General features: G+C 42.7%; 2 protein-coding genes and 2 non-coding genes across 5 annotated transcripts in view; all 4 read right to left on the reverse strand.

Moving 5' to 3' along the window:
* The window catches only part of RASL11A (RAS like family 11 member A), a 7425-nt gene extending 2116 nt beyond the window's left edge, over positions 1 to 5309 (reverse strand). The window contains exons 1-2 of one of the 2 annotated variants that reach the window (XM_026074334.1): positions 736 to 5309; positions 175 to 344 (exon numbers count right to left, since the gene is read on the reverse strand). In XM_026074334.1, coding sequence (XP_025930119.1) covers positions 175 to 253 — 79 coding nt within the window. In that variant the 5' untranslated portion in view covers positions 254 to 344; positions 736 to 5309. Of the gene's footprint in view, positions 1 to 174 lie in introns of both variants that reach the window. The other variant, XM_026074333.1, reaches the window with a different exon arrangement.
* A 2627-nt stretch (positions 5310 to 7936) lies between these two features.
* On the reverse strand, positions 7937 to 11663 carry RPL21 (ribosomal protein L21). The gene is made up of 5 exons (XM_026074329.1): positions 11556 to 11663; positions 10862 to 10923; positions 9742 to 9854; positions 8929 to 9079; positions 7937 to 8073 (listed from the first exon to the last, which is right to left on the reverse strand). Exons 1-5 carry the CDS (start codon positions 11620 to 11622, stop codon positions 7984 to 7986), a joined length of 483 nt encoding a protein of 160 aa, XP_025930114.1. The 5' UTR covers positions 11623 to 11663; the 3' UTR covers positions 7937 to 7983.
* Positions 9550 to 9681, reverse strand: LOC112970210. The gene has a single exon (XR_003254924.1). It is a non-coding gene; the product is annotated as a small nucleolar RNA SNORA27 (small nucleolar RNA).
* LOC112970209 lies at positions 10064 to 10140 on the reverse strand. The gene has a single exon (XR_003254923.1). It is a non-coding gene; the product is annotated as a small nucleolar RNA SNORD102 (small nucleolar RNA).
* Positions 11664 to 12455: the final 792 nt, after the last annotated feature.

Raw genomic sequence — 12455 nt, forward strand, 5'->3', positions numbered from 1 at the left:
AAAGGCTCCGCCGGCAGCGGCGTGCGCGCAGCGCGCCGCGCCCACGGGGCAGCGCCGCTCCGTCTGCACCGCCCCCGGGGCGGCTCCGCGCCCCAGCCCCGGGAGCTGCCCCTCAGCAGCGGCGAGAGCCCTGCCCGCCGCTGGCTCACGAGGGAGTGGGGGAAATGCAGCTACCGGCCGTGGGCCCGGGAAGGCCTCTTCTCTGCGCATCCGCGCCGTATCCCCCTCTCGTTGCTGGTATGATTACGCACATGCAGATTCACAGCACGGATGCAAGTTTCAGAAATGAAAGGTGCTCCATCAGGAGGGCTTAATTTCGTAACTTAGCAGTTAAAGCCTCAAACCTGCAAACAGTTGTGTTTATGCTTAAATCTTTTTCCGTGAATGGTTGCCTTGGCTTCTGTAAAATTGCCGCTGCAGCACACTGTTTTGCAAGCATGTAAGCGTTTACAAGATCAAATAATTCATTAAAGGGCTGTCTTTTTAATATTGTCACAGAGATAACACAAGCCAGTGGGAAACAACATGGAAGATTTCAGTAACACAGTATTTGAAAGGAGCTTGACCAGAAGGGCCAACCGTCAGCATCCAAATCCCAGGGAGGGTTTGTGGTTTCACGGTCCAGCACCGCGGGGAAGCCAGCTCCATGCCAGCCAGGCTGCACAGACCTGGGCATGGGGGCACTCAGGGGCTGCGTGGGGGGTATTGAGCTGCCAGGACGGGGCTTAAATTCACCTTCCTTCTTCCCCACCCTTGGCCTGGGCTTGCAGCTGGCTGTTTCCAGGCCTTTTCACTTCCTGCCTGTGAAGAAGAGGGGCTCTGGTCAGCCAGATAAATTTAGGTGCTGAGGGCCACCCGGGCTGTGCTGAGTGGGCCCTCGCTGCCAGGCTACACAGGTCTTCTGGAGCTGCTGTGTCCCACCTACCTGGTTCAGATGCCCTAGGGCACCCAAGAGGTGCTGGACACCTGCATGCAGGCAGCTAACTTGAACCTTGACAGCAGCTGGGCTACAAATGAGCATTTCACATAGTCCTGGCCTCTAGGGAAGGATGAGTGGAGGGGTACAGACTGCCACTCCACGGGTCAGGGGAGCCCTGCCAGGTTACCCCTATGGGGAGCAGGCTGGTGCCTACAGAGAGGCATGTTACTCTCCTTCCAGGGGAGCCTTTGCTACAGCTCTCATAAGATGCATGTACTGACAACAGGTCATGTTTCTTCCTTTTTTTCCCTTGTCCTCCCTCTTTCTTTCTCCTTGTGTCTGCACAAGAGTTCAGATACCCTGATAGGCACGTCTTGGGTAAGGCCTCAGTCCCAGACCCTTCCAGTGACACAAGCTCCGAGCCMCTGGACACTGGAATGCAGTTGCCAGCTCTGGTCTACTAGAGCATAAGAAGATGCTCCTGAGAAGCAAATCCTCAGTGCTGCCAGATCAAGGATGGGAGGAGGGACCATTCTCCACTTCCTATGGGTGCAGTTTGTCAGCAGAGCAGAGAGGCACAGCTCAGGCTCTGCACCCCGCACCCACCAAAGAGCCGACCAGCTGCCCAAAGAGAACTGTTCTGCCCCATTTAAAGGAGTTTCCCCCCTTATGCCTCAGGAACCCCGTAAGTTTTCTACTTGATAAAGATTCCACTTTACTTTGTAGAGAAGGGTCACACATGGCTCAGAGTAGTTAACACCATGCTAATTAACAGCAGTTACAATAGTGCCTAGGAAAAACATTGTGGAATAAGTGCTGTTTATTATTTGTATTACTTCAGTGATTAAGAACTCCTACAGTATCAAGGCCATTTTTAACCCTGCAAACTGACTGCCTCTAAAATTTCTACTTCAAAACTTCCCATCATGCCAGTGAGTCCTTTTTCTTTTGTAACCAAAATTTCTCTTTTATCATTAAAAGCTTTTGGTTCCCAGAGGTTAATGTTATTGTCATCTGCTCCCATTGTCATGCACCACCACTTGTCTTTGGCCTCGTACACAGTGCAAACACAAGCTATTTTTATGTTTTTCTCTACAAAAGAGCTATCAGAGTACATTCATTGTGCTCTTGAAACAACATTATTAAAATGAGTCCGTTCCAGGCAGATGATTGCCAGGTGCTGAGTTGTGAAAGTAGCAGTATTTAACACTGTCCCCAAAACTTGAGGAGCTCATCCTGTTTCTGGGAAGCTGCAGTGCTCATGCTGCTTTGCCTGCTCCTTAGGACATCCCCCACCACCACTCCCCTACACCCCAAGGAAAGCCAGTGGTGTCATGCTCAGAGATGACTGCATCTCTGACTGGGTAGGAAACACTGTGAAGGAACTGATCTCCAGGGAGCAACAGGCTGTGTCTACATCAACTGCTTTGGTGCAATGGACCAGATCAGGAGGTTGAAGCAGTTGGAGCTGAGGTTCCTCACGTGTGTGGTACAGAGGCTTTATTTCAGATTAGATCTATTACCATCCTGTGGAGCCAAACACTCCCCAAGAAGTTCAAAGTTATCCCAAGAAGCCTTTGCTTTCTCGATTCCAGGTCCTGCTTGGAAGCATCAAGTTGTACTTTTCACCCATCCCTTGCAGATTGCACATGCCATCATCCTTATCATCTATATAAGGCGTCTCTCACAGAAACAAGATTTAGTCCCACTTGTTTTCCCACTGACACCAGTCTGGCTGCTGATCACCTCCCGGTTGCAAGTTCTGATAACATTCAATACTAGGTACTTTTGGAGGAGTGAGTAGGGTACTAACTCCCCCTGTGGCTGCAGTAGCCATTTGGGAAGGACACCTGGAGATCCTCCAAGTCCCCTTTCCTCTAAGAAACAAGATGTGCACAGTATTTTCCTGGGAGTCCTAGCTGATGCTACAGTCCAGTAGAAGCTCTGGGTTCAAGGTTGGCAGGACCATATCATCCTTAGGATGTGGGATAACCAGCAGCAGGTGCAAAGCTTTTCTATGTGAAAGAGCACTGGTGAGGATCTTTGCTGTGAGCTGGTATGGCTGCACCACCCTCCTATGAAATTTCAGGAGCAAAAGCCCACATACACGAGTGCAGCCGTTATCCCTGAGGAGCCTTACATTCTGCAATTCCTGATGGTCAATGACTAATCAGTTTGGGATAGGCATAGGCAAAATGGTGACTGAGGCCTCCAAGGTCATCATCCAAATAGTGTGAATTAAGACATCAGATATTTGCACTCTTCGGGTTCCTGACCTGTATGAGTGCTGCTAATGGGAGTCACGTTCCTACTTAGTGCCTAACTCAGGATGGTTATGACTATGTAAACCCCAAGATCTAAAACTTGATTCTTGCCCAGGCCTTGGCAGCACCTCCATAGATAGATTCACAGACATTTCAGCAGGTCTCACATGAAATGCTTCTAATTTGTCTTCCATACCACTACCCTCTGAATCAAGGGGGATGCTGGTACTCTTTCCAAAAGGGAAAAACATTTGCAGTGGTATGTCTCCCTACACTGTGGGACACACACCTGCATCCCAGCCAGGAAGTGCTACCTAGACAGTGACAAGCCCAGGCCCAGTTTAACCATGTTCTTTCCCTACATTCCCTGAATTACAGAAACCCACTGTGTCTTGCTGAGCTCATCTGCCTGGCCTGGAACAGCAAGGATCACTTTCTTTGGCAGCTGTATGCACAGCTCTTGGCATGCTCTGCAACCTGTTAGGCCACCCCACAGCATGGTACCTGTGTCTGGGATGGCCAGCTGTCCCTTTGATCAGAAGCGTCATGAAAATGTCAAGCCCAGAATTGGGTTGAGAAGGACAAGGAAGGAAACCTCAAGATCTTTCTCCCCTATGCATTATATACAACAGGAAGATTAAGAAAGAATGTCTTTGTGTCAGCTGCTTATCTGCCTCCCCCAGGAATGGGGATGGGAGTGTCTCTGCATATTTCTCACCCCACTCAGGCTTGCTTGCTTCATCTGCTTCCTGCCGGGGTCCTCAGCCTGCAGTCCCTTCATAGAGACATGGTTTCTCTTCCCCAATGCTTTTTGTTCTTTTTGATCCTTCCTGGTCACACAGAATTAGCACACACTAATACTGACTACACAGCCCTCAGTAAAACTCTGACCTTGGTGCAAGTGATATGCTAAAGAGGCTGAAGCTGACAAACAGCTCAAAAGAAAGCCCCATAGCCCATAAAGAACTATCACTGGACATATACATGATGTCCTGCCATTATTACCAGATTACCAGAAGAGATTTCACCAAATCCCTACCAGCTCCAATCTACTAGATGTTCTCAGAACACATCCATCATGCCTCTAGATCCACCCACCCAAGAAAGCCAGAGAAAAAGCTCTCTTCATTTCCTCCCCAGTGGGCGTATTCAGATAGGACATGGGAGAACTTTTTAATCAAATCTCTCTTCTACAAGGGCCTGGCCTAGGAACAAAGCTGCCAAGCCATTTGCAGTCATTTGCTCTGTCCTTGTCTTACCAAATATTTAAGTATGCCTCTACAGCACAGTGGCATCTGCAAAAGGGTTAGAGGAGGAAAAATATATATATATAGCCCAATGTGCCACAGCCCAGCAGCTAAGCTTTCATTGGAATGTGAGCATATAGGATTGTAAGCCATTGGGAGATTTGGAGCAGCACTGCTTCCAAAACACACAGAGTAGTGGGCAAAAGGGAATATCACTGTTACCTCTAGGATTTTAGGAGCAGGGGTTCAGCTATGCAGTTTTGACACTATCTCCCTGACAGTAAATCACCAACGGAGTCAGGCTTAAATCACAGCTGTCACTTTAGTCTTTTCCATCAGTTCACTGAAGCTGAGTTAATCCTACTCATAAGCTCTTCACTCTCCACCTGTGATGTATAACAGGAACCTGACCACCAGCTCGGGTGTTATGAAGTGCATGTACTAGAAGGCAGCCTGAAAGACAGGTAATGTACACTAACAACATTTTTGGGAGACTGGCCTTTAAACTAGAGATTCTTGAATTCCACTAGCCCTTAGGGTGTGCCTAAGTACATGGGCTTTAAACACAAGTTTATAGCTTTAAATACAAGTTTGTCACAATTCAAAGTATCAGGGAGTGAAACAATTCAATTCTGTCACAGTACGAAGACAGAGGAAACACCTAGCACATAGCTGGCATGCTAGATACAAGTTTTTGCCTGCTAGGTACCGCCTCAAAGTAGGACAACAGAGTACTGACTACAGCCACAATTCTTTTATGGGTCTAATGTGTAATACCCCATACAGAGTATGTTGAAGACTGCAAGAACTTACAACTGCAACCACTAAGGAAAAATGCTTCATACACCCAGAGAGGCACAGGTGCTAAACCACAGAATACCTGTCCATGCCCTGTGCCACCACCCCCCCCCCCCCCCCCAATATTCAGCAAGTTCTGTATACATTTAAAATTATTGTCTTACATAAAGAAGGATGCACTTCAATTTAGACACTAGCTCTGTGACCAAAGATATCCCAACAGGCAGGTTTTCAAGCAACTTCTCAGTTCATAGATCTCCCTCTTTTGTCAGGACTGTGCAAAAACAGGACAGCTAAGCACATGGGAAGCAAGCTTCAGTAGCAGATACCAAGATTTGTAAGTATCTGAGCTGCACTTCTACAAACCTCTGAGATTACCAGGAAGAGCACCAGTGCACTGAGAGTGACTGAAAGGGAATGTCTATAAACCTATGACAGGTTAAATCTTTAGTCAGTTTGTATTTTTCAGACATTAAGCAACCTTTAAAAGATTATTCTCTTGTCACACAAACCCAATTTCATTTTCAGTCATTTCTAGGAATCCTGACCAAGGAAAGAATTTCCTTCTTTTCCTCCCAGCCCACACTCAGCTTCCAAATACGTGCTTATGAGCTTCTACTGTCTGCACAGTGACCTTGAAAACAGAGACCAATTACATGGGAAAATGTTGCTATGCACAGGGTCTCCAGAAGCACAGAAATGACACTAAACTGCATACTGTCTATTCCTGATTTTAAGTAGCTCTAGACTTTTGAATTTATTTTCAACAACCCACCACTTACTCATAGTTACTGTTAACCACTCCATCATGATGCTAAGGCCAAACCACTAGTACCTTGACAGAAAAGTACAAAACATACAGAATCAAAATAACTTACACATGCACGCATAAGCAGAAAACTGAGAATACCAAAGATCATTCCCAAAAAAGCTTCCCACTTAACTCAAGAAGCCAAGCCTAAAGGAAAATGAGGCTTATCTTGCAAGTTGATTATTCATTTTAATTTGCTGTGAAAGTTTACAAGCCAAAGAAGCTGATAAAGGTCTATGCATTAGTATACACATCTAGCTGCTCCAAGAAAACCCCACCTGATCTTAAGTGAATGAGCCACAACAGTGAAAGTTAAGATATATTCATCAGTATTGCTTCAGAGAACTATGGTGCACTCTACACCTAATACATATGATGCCAAAATTCAAGAACTGTCACAAATATCACATATCAGCCTGCTAATGGGTATGCTTTGCTCCACCTTCTTCAAGGCAGTTTCAAAGTCATTCCAACTATACTGCCTGTTCCATCTTCCAAGATGGGAGTCTGGAGAAACATCAAACGCAGTACCTGATCACTGTGACTATGAAGCTCTGATGCTCAAAGCCTCTCACCRTTAAATATCAGGCCAAGTCAGAGAACAATTTCCACATCCAAAAACTACATTCCATGAGAATGGGAGTGCCCATAATTCAATGTCAGATAACTGTAAATGGGGCTTAATCCCTTCATTTAAATGTAATCAGTACCTATAGTTCAATACTTCTGCTTAAAGCAACTCTAGAATTAAGGGAAAAGCAAGCCTCATCATCTCTCCATTTCTTACTCCCAAACCAATTAGTTTTTCCTACAGTTGATTATTCGGTAATTTTCAATAGTCAATACCTACAGAGTGCTTGAGGTCACTAGCTTCTTTAGTATTCTACCCCCCTATACATGTAGTACATGTAGACATTAGTTTGGCATAACTTGCTTGAGGTAGCTAAGCAGTACCTTACATCACACCTAGGAATGTAAAAGGTCATCCACACCCACAGAGTTAAGGTTCAGCTTATGTATTTTCAAAGTTAACTGAGCAAGTAAACTTCAGCAGTTTCTTTAGCAACCTTTACACAATTTCAAACTCCAAAAAAAAAAAAAAAGCCATGGCATTGGTCAATAAGAGTTAGCTAAAGATGGTTTTTTGATTAAGAAACACTGGGCAGGTAGCACTGGGTTCAGTTTCCTATGGTATTTTCCTTTTTGTGATGTATTAAAATAAAATCAATGGGGTGGGAAGAATGCATTAGAGCATCCAGGTAGGTACTTAGATTCAGACATCCAATCTTTTCCACACAAAATTCAAATATTCAGCTATGCAGGCTGATTACAATAAAAACAAATGCCAAAGAGAGGCAGTTGAGACTTGCTTCTAAACTACTACTTTTTCCTAAGGATGTTTCTTGGCCTGGGATCCCTCTTTTAGGGGTTACAATGATGAAACACTGAAGTGTACCTTTTGAGAAATGGCTGTGGATAGTTTTCCACAACTGTGAACCAAATGTTCTTTGGTATTAATCTGAGGCCCTTTAACCAAAGGCTTATAATAACTGAGATCTGAAGCCTGTTATCTCTATTCCCATTAAAAAATAAATCTTCAAATGACACTGTACAAGTCTTGCTATATGCTCTCAGTTCGCCGGTGAAATATTCCATGTCCTCTCACGTTACCTACTTAGGTAATCAAAGAAGGATGATCATCATTGAGCATTAGCAAATTTCAGTGTCCCCAAGATTTACAGTCTACATAAATGACTAAACTGATAACCAAAAGCTGCAGATTATCTAGTGACCCAGCACTATGTGAGACAAGTCAAGCAATCTTCAATAGAAGGAAGTACAGGTTTTCTGAAGCATCTGTTCCAAAAACTATTGAAAGAAATCAGCTACAACCACATACACTTGTCCAAAACCAGACTTTTAATTTATTTTTTTAAACATACATTATGCCATGAATTCATAGGGAATTGGCTCCAGCAGCTCTGGCTCTTTGCCATTGGTTCTCACAAAGTGTGCTTCCCTTGGTGGAGCAGGCTGCAAACAAAAGAGAAAGAACTCACAGAACTGGCACGCGAAGCAAATCTTATGCAAAAATTAATTTTGACAACATTTAATGCACTATTATATAAACTTATATAGCAATATTATCACTCATAGTCTCTTTAAAGTTTGCTTCAAAGACTAGCAGTAAGACTAAAATTATTTTTTAGAAAGTGTACCTGACTTTCATTGCTGAATGAAGAAGCCTAGGCTTTACTCTCTACAATTTATTAATTCAAGTTAACATGAAGTTATCTACATTGTGGTTCCAGAAGGAAGAATCATTTTCTTCTCTCTACAGTTTAGTTGTTCATTCCTTTCTGAACAGAAATTATTGCAGCTAAATTCACCCAATCCAAAAACCAACAGAGCTTCTGCAATCAATTAAAGCCTGTACTGGGGATTAGCAACCCCCTAGAAGTGATGTCAGAACAGGAAGCACTTGTCCTTTTGTTCATAGCCAAGGATGTCATCTTCATCCAGGGATGGTGCAGTTCTGCTAAGGCAGCAGACACAAATAGCACCTCAGATGCAGATACACTACATGCTGGCACCCTACTTAAAAATAAGTGAAGTGGAAAAAAAAGTGAAAAAAGGGAACTGAACACAAGTTAGGGTGGTAGCATCAGACAACTCCAACACAATCTGTCATAGACCTGGATTTTTCAGAATGCTGTAAGCAGCTTCATTAACATATTTTCTTTTAGAAAGGAAACAGAAAGAATTAGTTTTATAGCATAACCCTCTGTTGTTTTGAAAGAAAACATTTTTGTTCAATTGATTTGGTTTAAGTATGTTTTTTTCTGGTGAACTGAATCAACAATGTGTCAACTATAATAAAAACATTACCTGACGTTTCAGCTGAACCCAAATGCCTTTTTCTTTTGCTTCCTTTTTCTTCCTTTCATTCTCCTTCACACGCTGCAGGAAGCTATCTCTGCTCTTTGAATGTTTAATATGCTCAATACGCACATTAATTCTCTTGGCAAGAATCTTGCCTCTAAAAAAAGAAATCAGGTTTTAACCTACTGCACTTACAAAAAAGGCCATCTCAAAGCTAGTTTTATAACCGCTATCTAAGTAGCTTCATAAGCTCAATTATAAATCATTTTTCTTTAAACAGCAATCATTCAGAATACATTGTTGCAGATGTGATGGACTGCATGCAAATGATATATAATTTATGTAACTGAAAGCATACTAATACACAACAATATGCTGACAGCTGAAGATTAAAACTCTGGAGAACGAGTAGTTCTAACCTTGTAGCATACAGATCATATCTATTACTACTGTACTCACTCCAGTTCTGGGAGGAAAAAGAATATGTCCTTTTCTGACTAAACTGTATAAAACACAGCTGTACATAGCTACAAGGTACTATTTAAAATAGGTCTCAGTATAAGTATGATAACTGGCTGAAAATCTCCATTAAGTACTGTTGATTTAAGTGCTGCTCAGAAGAATCAGAATTGTTTCCTCTGACAGGATCCAAGACAAATGACCACCATTTGCTTGGGTTATAAAAGGATACATACTTTACCCACCTTGAATGACCAATCAAGACAAAAAATGTCTAACTGGCAAAGTGAAAGGAGGGTGCCATTACAGACCAACTTCTCTGAATATAAAAGTTTCAATGAACAGAACTGCATTACTTACTTAACCTTCTTGTTTACAATAATGCCCACAGCATGCTGAGTAACGTTATACACCCTTCCAGTCTTGCCATGGTAACATTTGTGAGGCATACCTTGTTGAACAGTACCCATACCCTGTTAAGAGTTAAAACAAGAATGAAGCGTAAGCTTTAATTCAGAAGAAAATAGAGGCAATGTTATGAATTTTTATTTCAGAAGTTAATGGAAAGCACACATCTACTTGAGACTGATTTAAAAATATTCCTATCTTATTCATACTTTTAAATTTGCAACAACGTATTTAATATCTGAAGACTACCAAATTCTTCTATGACAATTCTGGTTGCTTTCAGTGCCGGTGAAATGATTTGATCATTTTACTTTTAGTGAAGCAATCATAGGAGACAATCATCATCAAGCTCCAGAATGTCAAGAAGTATTAATGCTTGAACAAGGTAGTTCTCCAAAAATCCAAAAAACCCCAAACAAACAAACAAACAAACAACCCCCCACACCAGATTTTGGGCAACTGTTGTGAAAATGTGGCTTTTCAAATGAAATTAAAGGCTTCAAAGTAGGATTCCTCAGCAACTTTAAGTTTCAGTAAAACTTAATTTTGAAAGTATAGTTGATTTTAAATGACCAGTTGTAGAAAGTACCAAGTAATTGGAAAAAAACACTGCACTTATTTTTCTGCAGTATCATATATGCTCTATTCTCACATGTATCTCTTGGTTTCTAGTTTAATATAGCTTCTGTATACACATTTATTTTAGCAACTGCTACCACACCATGGGCCATGGCTCTTCCAAGTAAGAGATGCAAATCAGAGCGACAGTTGGGTTCACTGCGAAGACAGTGCTAATAGGCACCACATAGTAGCATAAGTATTTGATATGGCATTCTTCACTTGATTTGTTCAGCTAAACATATAGTACCAGAGCATAATATAATGTATACATTGCACATACAACAGTATATGTGACACTGAAGTGTTACTGTTGTTTCAGCAGCACTTTTATTCCAGTATTGTTTCAAAAGTGAGTAGCACATACTTCTGTTGAGACATGATACGAATAATATGAAAGGCTACATCAAGAAATCAGGAACTGAAAATGATTATGCCGCACTGCAGACGATACCTTGATATCAACAATATCACCCTTCTTATAGATGCGCATGTAGGTGGCCAGAGGGACAACTCCTGTTAAGAGATACAAATTTGGATACTTATCAGGCTTACAATTTCACTAAAAAATAAAAATAGCGTAGATCACGTATTTCATAGCATTTCATTTAAAAAAAATCTCAAATTTTTAATTAAAGATAGGTAAAACCGAGAACTCCAGTCATTTTTTCCCCTGTAACTCTCTCTTCACACACTACCAAATGATTTTTAAAAAGTCAGCTAACTCAGGAACACTTACAGCTTCAATCTCTTTCCTAATGCAGAAGACAACTATTAGCTCCAACTACTTACTACTTCTTCATTGTAAATAGTTGTTATCACTGCTCATTGCTAAGAGGCAACAAACTGTACATTTCAAGTATATATGACTATTTTGACGTGTTCTCCTCACTTCCCCCTTCAAATTCATTTTGAAGCAATGACAGAATTAATACTGTTACTACTGTTAAGAAACCAGAATACTAATATGTAAGTTATAAGACCTGCTGCTGAAGTTTACTTGTTTTTTGTTCTAAATTTTTTGGTCTAAGTTGTTAGATATCCTTTGTTATAAGCCATTTTCTTTCAAATGCTACATGGGGATAGCTGACATCCAAGAGAAAAGGTTAGTAACTTAATGCAGTGCATTTATTACAAGCTGTACTTACCATGCTTGCGAAATGGCCTTGAAAACATATAACGTGTCCCCCTCCTCTTCCCCTTTGTGTTCGTCATTTTGGCTGATTACTCTGAAAATTAATGCAAATTATTCAGTTATTAGTTCATTCACTAAAAAGCTAACCAATGATAACTTCCGACATTTTAGAAAAAAATCAGCCTTTAAGCCTACTCAAAACAATAGCACTTCTGAATTGCAGGATCAGATCAAACAATACTATTCGTTCAGACACTCATAAGAGTTCAGTATTTGCATAGAACCATTGGATAATTCAGATTAGAAGAGACCTTAGAAAGTCATCTAGACCAACCTCCTCTTTAAAGTAGGGCCAACTATGAGATCAGACCGGAGCTTTTGCTCAGGGCTTTATCACATCAGGTCTTAAAAGTTTCAAGGCCTGACATTGCCAATGATGAAAAAGTTTTCCCTTATATCCAGGCTGAACCTCTCTCATTCCGGCTTATGCCTCTTGCTTGTCCACCTGCCACGTGCCCCTATCAAGGCCTGGCTCTGTCTCCTCAATATCCTTAGGAAGGCACTGGGGGTGCTGCTTAGTAACCCCGAAGCCCTCCCTGCTCAGGCTGGGCAAGCCCTGCTCCCCCAACCTCTCTTCCCAAAGGCAAAATCTCCCCCGCCTAGTTTCTCAAACACTGCTGCATCTGATACCATCAACCGCGTTTGCACTCTGCGCGTAGCAGCTTTTTAGCTCCAAGCTGTGCTCCACGCACGACAGGAGCCCCGGACCCGCCGCTACCTCACCCGGCGCCGCCCCGGCCTCGCGTACCCCCGGCAGGCACACGGGAACCTCGCGGCCCGCCCCGGGGAACTGCCCCGCCGCCGCGACCCCCAGCGCCGGCCGCTCCCGGCCCCCCGCAACCTGGCGGTGGCG

Source organism: Apteryx rowi, unplaced genomic scaffold (assembly GCF_003343035.1).
Source record: "Apteryx rowi isolate R43461 unplaced genomic scaffold, aptRow1 scaffold_386, whole genome shotgun sequence".
Taxonomy (NCBI): Eukaryota; Metazoa; Chordata; class Aves; order Apterygiformes; family Apterygidae; genus Apteryx; species Apteryx rowi.